Source organism: Tupaia chinensis, unplaced genomic scaffold (genome assembly GCF_000334495.1).
Source record: "Tupaia chinensis unplaced genomic scaffold, TupChi_1.0 Scaffold000430_1, whole genome shotgun sequence".
NCBI classification, from domain to species: Eukaryota; Metazoa; Chordata; class Mammalia; order Scandentia; family Tupaiidae; genus Tupaia; species Tupaia belangeri.
In genome coordinates this window covers 2,822,311-2,841,020 of record NW_006159935.1, presented here as the reverse complement: position 1 = coordinate 2,841,020, position 18,710 = coordinate 2,822,311, and the positions used below count along the sequence as shown (strand labels likewise).

General features: G+C 37.6%; 1 protein-coding gene across 4 annotated transcripts in view; it reads left to right on the top strand.

The window, feature by feature from the left end:
• Positions 1-18,710, top strand: part of FNDC3B (fibronectin type III domain containing 3B) — a 317,671-nt gene that overhangs the window by 157,436 nt on the left and 141,525 nt on the right. For all 4 annotated transcript variants that reach the window (XM_027774421.1, XM_014590333.2, XM_027774420.1 and 1 more), the window contains one exon: positions 3,412-3,655. In XM_027774421.1, coding sequence (XP_027630222.1) covers positions 3,412-3,655 — 244 coding nt within the window. The remainder of the gene's footprint in view (positions 1-3,411; positions 3,656-18,710) is intronic.

Below are 18,710 nucleotides of genomic sequence, written 5' to 3'. Positions count from 1 at the left end.
CCGCTCTTCAGACTTTCTTATTCTTCATGAGAACCTGGCGTTGTCTTAGATATAGATCCAAGCTGAACTTGATAGCGTCTGTTCCAGTGTTACGGAAGAACAATAGACTAAGTCTGTAGCACATAATTTGACATTTCTTTCTAGTTGTTTCGGAATTAAAGTGACATTTTTACAAATAACTCTTTAATGATGAGAGAAGCTCAGATTAGTAAGAGCTGGTTTCTGCAAGTATCCCATTATGCAGGTCCATGTTACTATCTTCCACAAATATCACAAGATAATTTAAGGTAGTTAAAAAATTATGCCGTATGGGACCAGCAGATGACATAATGGTTACATTGTTGGACTCCCACATGGCCAACTGCGGTTCGAGTCCCGGACCTAGTGACTTGAAACTCATGCTGGGCACATATGCGTGCGTGTCCAAAATCCCAAGAGGAGAATGGAGGAGAAGGGATTGCAGCGTGGCCATTCCCCCAGGAGGGGGGGGTGATTTCTCACTGTCTTTCTGTCTGTCCCTTTCTCTGGCAAGCACACATACCCTATAATAAAAATCTCTCTTAAGGGAAAAACTATGCTATAAACAATTTTTAAATAGTCAGGCAATTAGTGGTTTCAAACACTACTTAGTTTTCAAACTGGAAACTTTTTTTTGGTATGTATAAGGATAATTTATATTTCGAATTGCCTTTTACTGATTTTTTTAAGTAGTAGCAACATTTATTCTTGTAAAATATAGTGGTAAAAAGATAAAATTCAGTTCTATATCTCCTTTATTTTCCCCCCTCCTTGGTTAGAATTTCTGTCTTTGTTAGTGCTTTTTGACAACTTTTTACAAAAGAATGATGAAGATAAATTACTTTCAATATAAGTACCCCAGTTCAAAAGTCCAGAGCATTTTTCTTCATATTTAGGGAGAGCCCTGTTTTGTTTAACCTATCAGTCAAGTCATTTGGCTGGTCGACTATGAAGTTTTACATTAAATGAATTAATAAAAGTTGTAAGCTTCCAGAAAATAAATACTTCCAGGATTGAATGAAGGTTCTATGAAAGAGAAACATCTGGAATGTGCCTTATTTCTTAATAGCCCCCGAGGGAACGATGACACTGGAATAATGTCATGTTTGTGTTGGTTGGAAAACTCCGTAACATATTTACACTAGGATTGTACACTGTGCCACCAAACAGCATGTTTATCCTCTGTTTCAGACAACATAGAAGATGTTTTGATGATCACTATCAGTGTATCCAATAGGCTTGTCTGTGTCACGGTTTAAGCACCATTTCACATAACAGTTATGCTTTAGTCGCTGTGTATTCACCAATGGAGTCAATGCGATTAGCTTGCCAAGGTCCAGAAGCAGTTCCATTTATTACAGGATGCATAAAAAGCTATGTCCTGAGCTTAGTAGGGAGCATGACTCAGAATCTTAATTTTTGAGAGTTAATATTTTATTAACGAACTATTAACATAATAGAAATGCTTATGTTAAAAGGTTAATAATGAGTATAAAGATATTTATTTCTTTAACGTAAAGATGAATAACTGTCCTTTCAAGCTGGACCTATGTTGTGTACGGAAGTACAGACTAAACCTTGATAGAGTTGCCAGTTTGGCCCAATCAAAGTTTTTTTTTTTAATGAAGCTAAGTATACATTTTTGTTTTAAAGAATGTTTTAGACACAATTAGGGTTTTGTTTTCGTTGTTGTTGTTGTTTGCCAATAATCAACCTCCTGAAGTGAAATGAGAAATCCATTTTACAGACAAGTTCAACTTTCAGAATTTTGTTGTTCTCTTTAAAAAATCAAATGTGTCAGAGTGTGACTGTCTTAAGTAACTGATTGAACCAGCTGGTATGTTTCTTCAGCAGCCTGGTCCTGCATCCAGGGTCACTTATGTCCCCTTCCTTGTCGGCCCGGGCTGGAGGCCATTCTCTCAGCTGTCCCAGTCCTGCCATTCTAGAGTCCCTGAAACCTTTCCTGACTCTGCCCTCCCATGCTCTTATTCTCTGTCATCCACACCTGTTGTATCAGTCCTTACTTTCCTTGTGTCTCACCAAAATTGTTCGCTCTTATAGCAAGTGGCATGACATTGGCCACGGAAGGAATAAATACTGGAATTGCCCTGCCTTCATTGTCTTCCTGGGCAAAGGGGAAAGTGTAGGGAGACAGTCTGGCCAGATCACTGAGCGGCCGGATCCCCGAGCGGCCGGATCCCCGAGCGGCCGGATCCCCGAGCGGCCGGATCACTGAGCGGCTTGCTCTGCTCATAATAGGTCCCTCTCCATGGTATCTTCCATCCCAAGGCTCGTTACATCAGGACATCTTGGAAGCCAAGTGTCCGTCCCGATTTGAGATTGGTCACATTTTTCATTGGTCAGGATCCCTGCATTTCACCTACATCCACAGTGGCAGATGAAAGGATCTTTTAGGGCACTTCTACCGCTTCTAAGGTTAATGCTGCCCCGGTTTCCTAGAGCCTGCCTGCCGGTGGAACTTGGCATGTTAAAGCAGGAAGAGGCAGGACGTTGCCAGGCAGAGCTGCAAGCCCAGCCCCGGGAAACGTGCTTACGTGGCCCAGAAAGCCTCTTTCTGAAAAGCCACTTAACTCAAAGTCATCCCTAAAGTCAGTTTAAATGCACGTTAAATTAACTTGTCGTGGATGAAACCAGTGAAAGTTTTATGACAAAACCAAGATTTATTATCAAGCTATTGGTCTCCAAAAAGTTCTGTGGAATCAGAACCAGATGAATGGTTTCTTTTTGTAAACCTGTACAAGTGTATTCTATGCAAAGGGCACCCTCAGACCCCCACCCTCACCAGCCAATGAAAGTGCGTGCATGTGTGTCCAGGCCTGGGGTGCTGGCTGACTGGGGTTCACATGCTCGGTCCCCCATGTGGCACCCAACACAGCTGAGCAGGCCCTGGGCCACTGCAGCTGAGCCTGTTTCCACACATTTCCACAGTTAGACGTTACTATTTTAGAGCTCATTGAACTGGTTGAGTTAGAGAGTCAGAATCTAACATGCAGTCCTTTTTTTTTTTGGAGAGGTTTTTGCTATAGGGCGTGTGCGCTCGCCAGACAGATAGAGAGACACAGAAAGCGAGGAATCACCCCCCGGGGGATGGCCACCCCGCATTCCTTTCTCCTCCATTCTCCTCTTGAGATCTTAGGCATGCATGCACAGGTGCCCGGTGTGAGTTTAAGCCCCCGGGTCCGGGACGCGAACCACGGTCGACTACGTGGGAGTCCAGCGACAAAGCCATTATGCTAACTGCTGGTTCCAACATGTATTCCTTTTTCCTGTGGAGGAGAGAAAATTAATATTAGGAGGAAAGTTACTCATGCTCTCTGTGTTCGCAGGACGCTTGCCAATAGCATATTCCATGTTCTCCTTTCGCTTTTTTAGGTGATCGAAGACAGTACCGGGGTCCGCCGGGTGGTGGTCACACCCCAGTCTCCTGAGTGTTACCCCCCAAGCTACCCCTCAGCCATGTCTCCAACCCCTCACCTTCCCCACTACCTGACCCACCACCCGCATTTCCTCCATAACTCGCACACGGCTTACTACCCACCCGTGACCGGACCTGGAGACATGCCGCCTCAGTTTTTCCCTCACCATCATCTTCCCCCGACGATATATGGCGAACAAGGTGAGTATTTCCTGCCGGATCGGGAGCTGTTGACCTGTCCACCCGTTTATGAGAGCTCTTTGTTTCTGCTGGAATACGCAGGTGGTAGAAGGGGCCCTCATGGTGTGTAACTCGTGGGAAGTTCCTTGTTCCCTTTGTCCTTGGGAAAAATGACTTTGTGGGTCGTAGACCTCCTTCTCTCATTTTACTCACATCCTCCTGAGTATTTCCTGCCGGATCGGGAGCTGTTGACCTGTCCACCCGTTTATGAGAGCTCTTTGTTTCTGCTGGAATACGCAGGTGGTAGAAGGGGCCCTCATGGTGTGTAACTCGTGGGAAGTTCCTTGTTCCCTTTGTCCTTGGGAAAAATGACTTTGTGGGTCGTAGACCTCCTCTCATTTTACTCACATCCTCCTCTGGACCCCCACTGTGCCTAGGTCTGGGGGTGGGAAGGACACTCGATTTTAGAAAGGAGGCAGGGGTCCACTGTGTCTTCCTTTGGCCTGGAACATGTTCCGGTGTGAGAGTGGTCCAAGGCAGAGCCATGGCGCATGATTCCTTGGGCAATCATGGGGTCCCACAGTAGAAGGGAAATGGAAACGAGTTTTGTGGGCCAGCACATGGCCTGGTGGTCAGTGTGGCTGGGTCTCATATGGCACCTGTACAGTTCGAGTCCTAGACCCACACCGAGTGCCATGCGTGCGCCCCAAATCCCAGGTAGAGGAGGAAGAGGGCTGTGGTGTGACCGTCTTCCCCCTTTCCTCGGGGTGCTTCTTCACTCCCTCTTCTTCCCCACTCTCCCTGCCCCACACGAACCCACATGCCCAACAGCAAAATTAAAAAAGAAGGAAAGAGTTTTGTGCCCCATTTCCAGGATTAGAAGGCCACGAAGCTCCACCATGTGGGTTTCCTGAGTGCCCTGGGCTGCGAGTGACTAAGACTCTCTGTGCATGGCCACGGTTTCATGGGCTGTCCGGCAAATTCTTACCTTGAAATGAAAGGAAAAAAACAACATTGTATTTTTTTTAAAGTTTTGGCCTTGGTGTTAGTTTAGTCTAAGGCCTTCTCTATCAAAATGGATACTGAGAAACCAGATTAGTGAAGAAAAAATTAGGCTTTGACCTCGAGGACTTTGCAGAATGAGTTTCTTCTGAGTGTAAGAATGGAAGCATCACCACTTCACACGTTTATTATGTTAGTGGGGATAAATTCCATGCGAAGTACCTGCTACATACCAGAGGGTTTTTCAACCCCGTTATTGCCTCACTTCCTCACGTGAATTTCATTTATATATACACACACACACATATTTACTTTATATGTATACACATACATACACACATGCATTCATATTGATTCGTATTTCTAATATATAAATATATATTAGAAAGCCACGTGTCTAATATATAAATATAGAGTGATGAGATAAAAGAAAAAAAAAAGAAAGGAAAGAGAGAGAGAAAGAGAAAAGAAGAAAAAAAAAGCAAACAAACAAACAAAAAGACCCACAAAAAAAATGGAAAGAAAAAGTGAAAAAAATTAAAATAAATAAAAAACCACACAGCACAAAATCACTAGTTCTCAGGAGCCATGGAAGAGTCTTTTTCTGAAGGCCTGCCCCTTGCCTCCCCTGGATGGGCATAGGAAAGGGGATTATTATTAAGATAAAGAGGGGTTGAAAGTCAAGAAAATGTTAACTTAAAATTTTTATAAAGGAAAAATTACAAAAAAAAAATGAGATGAGAAGACAGAGACAGAGAGAGACAGAGACAGAGGCAGAGAGAAGTCTAGAGGGGCTGTGCATCACTAGAGTTTTTGGACTGGGGGCTAAATTATCAGTAGAAAAATTTCGTTTCTCTTTTTTCCTTGAAATCACTAGTTCTCAGGAGCCATGGAAGAGTATTCTTCTTAAGACTTGCCCCTTGTTCAAAGTCTTAGGTTTCGATCTTTGATCAATTTTGAGTTGATTATTGTCAATGGTGAGACATAGGGATTTAGATTCATCTTTCTGCAAGTGGATATCCCATTTTTCCAGCACCATTTGGTAAAGAGGTTTTCCTTTATTCCAATGGAGTAAATAGTAACCCTTGTCAAAAACCAGTTGGCTGTATGTTTGGAAGTTCACTTCTTGGGATTCTATTCTGTTCCATTGGTACACCTGACTGTTTCTGTGCCAATACCATGCTGTTTTCATTAACAATGCTGTGCAGCATATTTTTGAATCAGGGAATGAGATGCTTCCCAGTCCACTCTTGCTCAGAATTGTTTAGGTAATACTAGGTCTTTTATGATTCCAGACAAATTGTATGATTGTTTTTCCTAGATTTGTGGAAAATGTCTCTAGAACTTTGATTGGGATTGCAATAAATATTTAGATTAATCTGGGTAGGATTGCCATTTTGATTGTATTAAATCTTCCAATCCAGTAACATGGGAAGTTTTTCCACTTTTTTATGTCATTGTCAATTTCTTTTTTTAGCTTCTCATAGTTTACCTTATGGAGGTCTTTAACTTTTTTGGTTATATTTATTCCTAAGCATACTATATTTTTTGTGGCTATGGTAAATGGGGTTACTTTTTCAGTTGTAACTCTGCCTGCTGTTCAAAATGCTATAGATTTGCTGTTCAAAATATAAAATGCTGTTCAAAATATAAAAATGCTATAGATTTATGTTGATTTTGTAACCTGCCAATTTACTGTATTCATGCATTACTTCCAGGATTTTTTTCATGGACACCATCTACAATCATGCCATCTGCAAATAAAGATAGTTTCACCTTTTTTTGCCTATTTCGATGCTTTTAATTTTATCCTCTTCTCTGATTGCACTGGTGAGGACTTCCAGTACTATATTGAAAGCTTTTAGCTTTCCTCCATTCAGGATGATGTTCTCTATTGGTTTTTCACATATAGCTTTTATTGTGTTGAGAAATGACTCTTCTATGTCGATTTTGCTGAGAGTGTTTGTCATGAAGGGATGTTGTATCTTATCAAATGCCTTTTCTGCATCAGTTCATATGATCACATGTTTTTTTTTTTTTTTATCTTTCTTTCTGTTAATATGGTGTATTACATTTATGGTTTTGTGTATGGTGAACCAAACTTGCATCCCAGGAAGAAAGCCTACCTGGTCGTAGGCGTATAATCTTTTAATACATTGTTGGATACAATTTGCTATTATCTCATTGAGAATCTCTGTGTCTATATTCATCAGAGATATTGGTGTATAGTTTTCCCTCCTTGTCCTGTCCTCATCTGTTTTAAGGATATGGATGCTAGAGGCTTCATAGACTAAATTAGGGAGAGATTCACCCTTTTGCATCTCTAGAAATAATTAAGCAGAATGGGGGTTAACTCTTCTTTAAAATTTTTGTAGAATTCAGAGGTGAAGCCATTAGGACCAGGGCTTTTCTTTGTTGGGATGTTATTTATTACTGATTCAATCTCCCGGCTTGTTATGGGCCTATTCAGACTTGCTATATTCTCCTGGCTCAATCTTGGTAGATTTTATGTGTCCTGGAATTTGCCCATCTCATCCAAATTTTCTTGTTTGTTGGTATATAGTTTTTCATAGTATCCTCTAATGATGTTTTGTATTTAAGTTATGTCTGTCATTATATTGCCAGCTTCATTGCAAATTTGATATACCTGGTTTCTTTCTTTCCACTTCTTAATAAGTCTCATTAGTGGTGTATCAATTTTTTTTTTATCTTTTCAAAAAACAAACTTTTACTTTCACTTTTTTTCTGTATAGATCGTTTATTTTCTTTTACATTTATTTCTGCTTGGACCTTCATTATTTGCTTCCTCCTAGAGTTTTTGGATTTTTTTGCTGTTGCTTTTCTAACTATCTGAAGCACAATGTTAGGTGATCAATTAGTGTTCTTTCCATTTTCTTCTTATGTGTACTTATTGCTATGAATTTTCTTTTGGGACACTGCTTTTTGCAGTGTCCCAAAGATTATGGAGATTCATGTTCTCATTGTCATTGGCTTCCATGAGTCTTCTGATTTCAGCCTTTATTTCTTCAGTAGTCGTGAAGTCATTTAGGAGCAGATTATTTCGTTTCCATTTATTTGTGTATTTTGAGGATTTCTGTTGCAAGTAAAATCAAGTTTTATTCCTTCATGGTCAGAGAAGGTGCTGCATATGATTTATATGTCTTTGAATCTGTAGAGGCTTGCCTTATGCCCTATCATGTGGTCAGTCTTCAAAAAGATTTCATGTGGGGGTGAGAAACATATGTATCTCATTGTTTTTTGGTGGAAAGTTCTATAGGTGTCTGTTAAGTCCATTTGTTTTGTGGTTTCATTTAGATCCTTTATTTCTTAGTTTTTGTCTAGATGATCTTTAGAGAGGAGATAGTGGGGTGCTGAGGTTCCCAACAATTATTGTGTTGCTTTCTATTTCTCCTTTTAGATCTTTCAGTCTTTTTTTTTTTTTTCCTATAGGGCGTGTGCGCTCGCCAGACAGACAGAGAGACAGAGAGACAGAAAGCAAGAAATCACGGGGGGATGACCACACCACAATCCCTTCTCCTCCATTCTCCTCTCAGGATCTTGGGCACACATGCACACGTGCCTGGCGTGAATTTAAGCCACTGGGTCTGGGAATCAAACTTCGGTTGACTACGTGGGAGTCCAGCGACATAGCCATTACACTAACTGCTAGTCCCCTTGCAGTCTTTCCTTCATGTATCTGGGTACTCCTGGGTTAAGTGCATGAATGTTTACAAGAATTATTTTTTTTGATAGATTAACCCTTTTACTATAATATAATGCCCATCTTTGTCTCTTCCAACAGTTTTTGTTTGTCTGTTAAGTCTATTTGTTTTGTGGTTTCATTTATATTCTTTATCTCTTAGTTTTTGTCTAGATGATCTTTAGAGAGGAAATAGTGGGGCGTTGAGGTTGCCAACAATTATTGTGTTGCTTTCTATTTCTCCTTTTAGATCTTGCAGTCTTTCCTTCATGTATTTGGGTACTCCTGTGTTAAGTGCATGGATATTTAAAAGAATTATATTTTTTTGATAGATTAACACTTTTACTGTAATATAGTGCCCATATTTTTCTCTTCTAACATTTTTTGTTTTAAAGTCTATTTTGTTAGAAATTAGTTTCATGAATCCAGCTCTTTTTCGGTTCCCATTTGCATGGAATATCTTTTTTCATCCCTTCACTTTTAGTCTATGTATGTCTTTATTCATTAAATGTGTTTCTTGTAGGCATAGAGGGTTTCTGTTTTTTTCTTTTTTCCCACTCAGCCAGTCTGTGTCTCTTGATTAGAGAATTTAATACATTATCATTCAATGTTCTTATGGATATTTTTGGACTTGACCCTACCTTTAAGTTGGCCATTGTCTTGGTTATATTTTATTTCCTTATCCCTGACTGTTCTTTCTTTAGTTTTCCTGGAATATCACTCTTATCAGAATTTATTGAAGAGCTGATCTGGTGTTGGTAAATTGTTTCAGATTTTGTTTGTCTGAGAAGATTTTAATCTTTTTTTTTCCCATATGAAGGATAATATTGCTTAATATAATAATCTTGGTTGAAATTGTTTCTCTTTTAACACATTCAATATTTCTTCCCATTCTTTCCTTGCTTGTATTTTTTTCCATTGAAAGGTCCAGCGTTAGTCTTTGTAGGTCACTTGTCATTTTTCTCTTGCCAATTTTAGTATCATGTCTTTATCTGTGGTCATGGCCAATCTGTTTTGGGGTCGTTTGTATTTCTTGGGTCTGGATGTGTAAGTGCTTCTCTAGACTTGGGAGGTTTTCTTCCAGAATTTCATGGGATAGATTCTCCATGTCCTTATCAGTTTCTTCACCTTCTGGCACACCAATTATTCAAATATGTGGACGTTTAAAGGAATCTAGTATTTTTCATATTTTATTCTCAATTTATGTTTTTGTTATTTTCTCTATCTTTTGGTGTTTATTTTTCTAGGTCAGAATTTTTATCTTCTACATCAGAGATTCAATCTTCAGCAAGGTCTAGTCAACTTTTAGTACTTTCTAGAGAATTTTTGATTTCCTGTATTACAGACTTTATCTCTAATAGTTCCATCTGATTCTTTTTCATTGTGTGCATTTCTTCTTTTATATCATGGAAGGACTTCCTGATCTCTTGTAGTTCTGTGTCTCTTTTCTGTTCCAGCTTATAGAGTTTTGTCACCATAAATTTTCTAAATTCTTTCTCTGGCATTTTGGTAACCTTCTCTATTTTTTTGAGAGGTGGAAAACAGTTATTCTGTTCTTTTGATGGAGATATATTTCCTGGTTTATACAGACCTGAAGCTTATCTTCTACCTCTATGCATTGGGAGATGTATTCACTCTTGGATACCTTTGTGGAGAATGTTTCTTTGACTTGGAACAAATGTGCTTCCCTTTCGCTATGGTGAGTTGTGTGTCGAAGTCTCTCTTCTCCTGTGTTTGGCAATGTGCTCTCCACAGGAGGAGTTTTCTATTCAGGTGTGAAGAACAGTATCTTCTTTTTCACAGGTGATTCAGTAAGAGGAGGATCCAAGGGAGCCTCACAGTACTAGAATATTATAAAAGTGGGACTTGTCTAGTCCCACTGAAAGGATAGAGGATGAGGGAGAAATGACAATTTAATAGGGAAACAAAAAGAGTATAAAGGGGAATAAAGAAAAACTGGCACGCGGTTTCACCAGGAGGTTGGAGATGGAACTGGGTTCTGTTGGAGAGGTGGAAGCTGCCTGTGAGCTAAGAAGAAGTAGGAGATTAACAAAAGAAAAAAGGAGAGAAGCAAACAAACAAACAAACAAAAGACTTCTTACCATACAGACAGTGGAAGCTTTGTTGTTTAGAACTGGGCTGTGTCCAGTGACTGCCCCTGCCTCAGGGCCCCCAGTTTTTCCAGGGAGTTAGAGATGTAATTGAGTTCTGTTGGAGAGGTAGAAGTTGTCTGTGGGCTAAGAAGGAGTAGGAGATTACCAACATTTAATATTTTAAGCATCTCTGTTTTTTGTGTTTTGTATTAAACTGTCATGCATTTGGAATTGATATGTAGAGTTAAAGAGGGATGTAATTTAATTATTTTTCTAAATGAAATTTTTTGTAGTTGCATAATTATGTTTTCATTCCTACTCTGAAATCTATATTGTATTATACAATTTTATATAAACTCAAATCCAGTTCAAGACTGTGTTTTTTTCTTTCTTTCTTTCTTTCTTTCTTTCTTTCTTTCTTTCTTTCTTTCTTTTTTTTTTTGAGAGGTTTTTGCTATAGGGTGCGTGCACTTGCCAGACAGACAGAGAGTCAGAAAGCAGGAAATCACCCCCCTGGGGGAAGGCCACGCTGAAATCCCATCTCCTCCATTCTCCTCTCGGGATCTTGGGCATGTACAGGCGCCCGGCATGAGTTTAAGCTACCAGGTCCAGGACTCAAGCTGCGGTCGACTGCTTGGGAGTCCTGCAACATAGCCATTACACTAACTGCTGGTCCCTTTCTTTCTTTTCTTGGAGAGGTTTTTGCTATAGGGCGTGTGTGCTTGCCAGACAGACAGAGAGAGACAGAGAGACAGAAAGCGAGAAATCACCCCCCAGGGAGGATGGCCATGCTGCAATCCCTTTGCCTCCATTCTCCTCTCGGGATCTTGGGCATGCAAGCACATGCGCCCAGCGTGAGTTTAAGCCACCAGGTCCAGGACTCGAACCATGGTCAACTATGTGTGAGTCCAGTGACATAGTCTTTAAGCTAACTGCTGGTCCCAAGACTATATTTTTTAAAAGAGATTTTTGCATTAGGGCATGTGCACTCACCAGGGAGATAGAGAGCTACAGAGAGACAGAAGGCAAGAAATCACCCTCCCCTCCAGGTGAATGGCTATGCTGCAATCACTCTCTATTTTCCTTTTGGGATTTTGGGTATGCACAAACATGTGCCTGGCATGAGTTTTAAGTCACCTGGACTGGTACTTACACAGTGGTCAATTATGTGGAACTCTAGCATCGTAACCGTTTTGCTATTGCTGTTCCCCAGAACTGTATTTTCTTTCATTTATCTCACAATACATGTGACTTTTAACATGCAGTTTAAGTGTATTTCATCTATATCTTTATATCTTATAAAACTAATATTTCTTCACTACTTTTTTTTAGAATTATACCAATTTTTGGATTTTTAATTTTAAAGTTAAATGCAATAAACTATTCACAAAATAATTTTGAATCATTTCAATGTGATTTAATTAAGGAAGACTTAGGTAAAATTTGAGAGTTTATGTCTTTTTTTCCTTTTTTTTTTTTTGAGAGGTTTTTGCTATAGAGTGCATGTGCTCACCAGACAGACAGAGAGAGACAGAGAGATAGAAAGCGAGAAATCACCCCCCAGAGGGGATGGTCATGCTACAATCCCTTCTCCTCCATTCTCCTCTCAGGATCTTGGGCATGCATGCACACACACCCGGCATGAAGTCTTAGCCTATTCTAATGTTGTCCAGAATTTCCCCAGTGTTTTCCACCACCAGTAGTTTTATAGTTTGCAGTGTTAGGTTTATCTCTGATCAACTTCAAATTCATTTTTGGTAATGGTGATGGATAGGGGTTAAGATTCATCTTTCTGAAGTTGGATACCCAGTTGTTGCAACACCATTTGCTAAAGACGTTTTCTTTTTCCCCACTGAATTGTCTGGTGCCCCTTTGCAAAACAGTTGCTGTGTGTTTTGGGATTTATTTCTGGGGTCTATATTCTGTTCTATTGTTCCATATGTCTTTTTATGTGTGTCAATACCATGCTGTTTTGATTATCACAGCTTTGTAGTGTATTTTGGGATCAGGTAGTAATATGCCTCCAAAGCCACTCTTTTTGTTCAGGATTATTTTGACAATATGAGGTTTTCTATGATTCCAGACAAATTATGTGATTGTATTTTATAGATCTGTCAAAATTTTATCTGATAATTAGATTTGAATTGCATTAAATAAGTAGATTAATTTGAGTACAATTGCCATTTTGATTATTTTAATTCTTTCAATCCAGGAATGTGATGTCTTTCCAGTTTTTTGCTATTTTTACATTTCCTTTTTTATGTTTATTTTATTTAATTTATTTTTATTTACTTTTTTATTTTATTTAATGCATTCAATCACATTATTTAGATTACAAAGTGAATATTTCAACATGTGAACATTTTTCCATAGTCCAGTTGATAAAACTATAAAATATCTTCAACAGACAAGACCACATTTCTTTGTATCTTTAATGCAGTGCTTCTCTATTTTATTTCTAAATATCCTTCCTCAGATCCTACTCTTTCACACACATTATGTCTGAAACTTACATCTATTCACTGTGTTTCTATATCCTTTTGTCAATAATTTTCAACCATAGAGTGTGGCACTTGGTATATATTAAGTGGAGACATGCACTGTCTCTCCTTCATAGCCTGGCTTGCTTCACTAAGCAATAAATCTTCCATATTCTTCCAGTTTCTGTCAAAAGCCAGGAATTTGTTATTTTTTTATCATTTTGTTGTTGTTGATTTTGTATACCTGCCACTTTACTGTATTCATTTATCACTTCCAGGAGTTTTTTCATAGATATCTTTTGGACTTCTATATATACAATCATGCCACCTGCAAATAGAGATAATTTTGTCTCCCATTTTCCTATCTGAATACCTTTTATTTTATCTATTATCTGATCAAATTAGCTAGGACTTTCAGCACTATATTGAAGAGGAGTGGAGAAAGTGAGCAGCCTTGTATTTTACTAGTTTTGATGTTAGCTATGGGTTTTCCATAGATGGCTTTTATTTTGTTGAGAAATCACATTTCTATGCTGATTGTGCTGAGAGTCCTACACATAAAGAAATGTATTTTATTTAACATATTTCTGCATTAATTTATTTGATTACATGGATTTATCTTTCTTTCTGTTAATATGGTGTTACGTTTATGTTTTTTTGTTTTTTGAATCACCCTTGAATCTCTCAAATAAAGCCTATCTGGTCATTTAGACAGAGAAGAGTCTATTTGAAGCAGATTCTTTTTTTATTTGGAGAAGTTTTTGGTATAGGGTGCGTGTGCTCACCAGATAGACAGAGAGAGACAGAGAGATAGAAAGTGAGAAATAACCCCCCAGGGGGGATGGCCACATCGCAATCCCTTCTCCATTCTATTCTCAGAATCTTGGGCACACACGCACAGGTGCCTGGCATGAGTTATAAGTCACCGGGTCCGGGATGCGAACCATTGTCGACTACATGGGAGTCCAGAGACATAGCCATTACACTAACTGCTGATCCCATATATAATCTTTTTTATATGCTATTGGATACTATTTGCTAGTATCTTGTTAAGAATTTCTCATCTGCCTCAGAGATATTGGTCTGTAGTTTTCCTTTCTTGTCATGTCCTTATCTGTTTGGGGAATGAGGATGATGGAGATTCATAAAATTAATTTCAGAGGGGTCTTTCCTTTTGTATCTTTAAAAATAACTTGAGTTAGAATGGGAGTTGCCTCTTCCTTAAACGTTTGGTAGAGTTCACAAGTGAAGTTATCAGGATCTGGGTTTTTCTATGTTGGGAGGTTATTGATTACTGATTTTATAGTATTACTGGTTATGTGTCTATTCAGACTTTGTATGCCTTCCTGATAAAATTTTCATAGAATATATGTAGCCAGAAATTTGTCCATTTCATCCAGGTTTTCTTTTTTGTTGGCATATTGTCACTCATAGTATACTCTCATGATGTTTTGTGTTTTTTCTTGTGTCTGTTGTAATATCGGCTGTTTCACTGTGAATTTGATTTATCTGGTTCCTTTCACTCTTGTTAATTAGTCTAGTTAATGGTGTGTTAATTTAGTATTTCTTTTTAAAATAACAAACTTTTGTTTTCATTTTTCTGTGTGATTTGTTTATTTTCTATATCATTTACTTCTGCTCAAATTTTTATTATTTCTTTTCTCTTGGCTTTTTGTCTTTTTTCCAATATCCAGAGGCATGATATTAAGGTGTCCATTTGCCACCTTTCCATCTTTTTCTTATTCACATTAATTGCTATAAACTTCCTTCTTATTAATGCTTTGCTAAGTTCCATTGAATTTGGAACATTGCCTACTCATAATCATTGGTTTTAATGAATATTTTGAGTTTAGGTCTTAATTTCTTCAGTAGTTGTGAAGTCATTAAGGATTAGGTTGTTTAGTTTCCATATGCTTATGTTTTCTTTTTTCTGAGATTAATAACAAGTTTAATTACATCATGGTTGGAGAAGTTGCTGGATATAGGTAACTATGCCTTTGAATATGTAAAGGCTTGTTCTGTGTCCTGTTATGTGGCCAGTCTTCAAAAAGTTCCATGTTGGCTTGAGAATGTGTATTTTGTATTTTTTTGGTGGTAGTTCTAGAGATGTCTGTCAAGTCCTTTTGATTCATCATATTATTTTAATCCTGTATCTTCTTGCCTACTTTGTATATATATATGGTCTGCCTAAAGGATTTAGTGGCATGCTGAGATTCCCAACAATTACCATGTTCCAGTTTATGTCTCTTTTTAGATCTAGCAGTCTATTCTTCACATGATAGGTGCTCCTAAATTGAGTCCGTAGATATTTATAAGTGTTAAATCTTCTTGGTGAATTAATCCTTTTACTACTATATAATGCTTTTCTTTGTGGCTTTTTACAGTTTTTGTCTTAAAGGGCATTTTGTCTGCAATCAATGTCACCACTCCAACCCTTTCGTGGCTTCCATTTGTATGGAATAGTTTTTCCAGCCCTTCACTTTTAGTCTATACATTTGTTTATCCCTGAGATGCATTTCTTATAAGGAGCAGATAGAGGGTGTCTGGTTTTTCTTGTTTTTCTTTCTTAATCTCTTTTTAAAATCCATTCAGCAAATTTGTGTCTTTTGATTGGAGAATTTAATCCATTAACATTCAATGTTATTATCAATATTTTTATACTTGACCCTATTATTAAGTTGGCATTTCCTCTGTTGTTTTTTATTCTCTTATCTCTGTATCTTTTCAGTTTTCCAGGTTTAGTACACACTTCAGAACTTCTTGAGAGCTGCTCTGGTATCAGTAAATTCTTTCAGGTTTTGTTTATCTGAGAATGTTTTTAATATTTTCTTCCCATTTGAAGGATAATCTGGGTATAGTAATCTTGATTGAAATAATTTTTCTTTTAACACTTTGAATATATCTCTCCATTCTTTTCTTGCTTGCATTGTTTTTGGTGAGCCATTTGATTTATGCCTAATGAGATACCCTTGTAAGTAATGACATTTCTATTTTGCCAATTTTAGTATCTTGTCTTTATCTCTTGTTTTGACCAATCTGCTCTCATGTGCCATGAAGAGGATCTTTTGAGCTGATTATAACTGGGCTCTTTTGTATTTCTTGGGTCTGGATGTTTGAATGCCTGTCTATGCTTGGCAACTTTTCTTCCAGGATTTTATGAAATAGATTATCAATGCCCTTATTAGATTCTTCTTCCTCTAGGTTACAGATTACTCAACTATTTGGTAGTTTAATGGTATCTAGTATTTCTTGGATAAAATTCTCATCTTTTTTTGTTACATTCTCAGTCTTTTCATTAATTTTTTCTAGGTCAGGAATCTTGTCTTCTACATGCAAGATTTGATCTTCTGCATGATGTAATCTGTTTTAAATATTTTTGAGAGAGATATTGATTTCATATATTATAGCCTTCATCTCTAACAGTTCCATTTTATTCTTTTTAAATGGTGTTTGTTTCATAGAAGAGCATCTTCATCTCCTGGAGTTTGTTTTCTCCTTTCTCATGCATATCTGGAATTCATGTCTCTTTTCTCTTGTGTCTCATTCAGTGTTGACACTACGAATATTCTGAATTGTTTATTTGACATTTCCATGAGTTTTATTATACTACCTGTGGGTGATGAGGAATTGTTGTCCTTTTCCTTTGAGGGAGAGAGATTTTTTGGGGGGTTTCTCATACTTAGTTGTGCCTCTGCAGTGATTTCTGGTCATCTGGTGGCTTATACCTTTCTTCCTAATTTCTAAGAGTTAATTTTGAGAGCTCAAAGGTGTACTGAAGGAGGTAAGCTGTGGTCTCTCTGCAGCTCTGTCTCCCTGACACTCTCCCTTCAACATATACCATTGTCACTGGAACTGAGTATTCCAGTGGTCTTCCAGTTTTTTTTAAAACAGGCATACCTGAGGTTAAGCTGCACAGTTTCAACAGGAATATCTGGAAGTCAGTGGAGTCCCTAAGGCGATCTCCAGCTTCAGTTGTTCTCCCTGACTTCTGTTCTATACAGGTCTGGGGATAAAGAAAGAGTGGGGATGTGGAAATAGGAGGATCTGGACACCTGGAACAACCAGGAGTCAGTAGAGTTCCCATGGCAATCTCTGGCCTCAGTTATTCTCACTGGCTGCTGCTCTGCAAAAGACCTGGGTATCTTCTGGTGAATTTTGACCCATTTGGAATTAATTTTGTTATAAGTCATAATAAGTATAGACGAAACTTAATTTTCTAGATAAACTTATTCATAGTTACATACTTATATTTTCACCCTTACTTTGAATTCCCTATTTTATTATACTATTAAATCTCATGTATATATGGATCTGGTTCAGGATTGTAATCTGTTTCACAAATCTCTCAACAATACACTTGGTATATCATATGATTTATATATGATAAACAGTACATTCTCATTTCTTTTTTTAATAATTTGACTATCATTAGTGTATTTTTGTTTTAAAGTAATTTACTTTACTCACCAGCACTCCCCCAATTCATTCATTTTCGATGCAAATAAAATTAATTCCTTTCTATTTGATTTTTTGAATATTAATTTAGGAAATTTATATATTTATGGATTTGAAATGGATATTCATGCAGTTAGTAGTTGTTTTCATTTAGCCCAGACTTTTCTTATACTCTTAAGTCATGCTTTACATTTTTGGGGGGTTATATATACCTTACAGGTGGCTACTTTTCTTTATTATGACCAGTAGCATGCTGATACTGTTGTGATGACAAAAATCACCTCTTTCTTGGAATATATGACACAAAGTCTTTGCTAAACATCTTTTCATGCTGTTGAGATCATTCTAATGGTAGGTATGGTCTATTAGTGCTAGGTGGCAACCTATAGGACAGGACCATTATGAGTTGATATAGGTGAGGCCATCTCATGGAAATGACATGCTGTGGAGGATTTATTCTTTATTTAGAGACCTTTGACACTATGACATCCTCTCTATGACCCCATAGCTTGAGACCATTGTGTGTGACTGGAACACTCAGGTGAAACTCAACTGTATGGATATCTATATTCTTATTCTATTAGTTGCTGTCAACATTGAGTCTATCAGCCTGTTAAATTTCCTCCTCTTAATGATTCTGTGTAGTCATTTTATCTGATTAGAAATCTTGCAGCTTGGAAAGAAGGTTCTAATCTCTCTACCTGAATATTTTACATGATTGTGTTATTCTGTTCTTTGTTCTCTACATATCATGCATCTAAGCTTAGTGACACCTTATCCATTGAAAAATTGATGGCTATGTTTTGTAACATGATATCTCCTGTTTTAAGCCTATTAATTTGTACCCTCAAAAACACATAGGTGAAAAATATTATTGAGAAAGCCCTATGTTAAATGCTGATTTTGGGGGAAAGACCCAAACATAAGAAAATTTTATTTTTTACATGTTAGAGATGAAATATTATTATATCTTAGGTAGGGCCTAGTGAGTACTATGTGTTAAAGAATATTGATACTGATATATAAGCCCTTTGAGAAAAGGTTCATATGAGAACTATTATCATGATAGAAATACCTCATTTATTTATTTCCCACTTAGATGTTAATATTTGATAAATGTTCAGAATTAGGCTTCCAATTTGAGAATGGTCAGTACAAAGCTCTAGAGATTCTAATTCAGAAGGACTATTTCTGGATTGACATATCTGTCTTTTAAAATTTGCCCATTATTACAAAGTGGGTGACCTTTTCAAATGCTTAAAGCAATAATTCTATAAATTGTAGTGACAATCTGAGTTAGTTAATTCTCTTGTTTAGACATTTTCTGTGATGGGTTTTTTACAGCA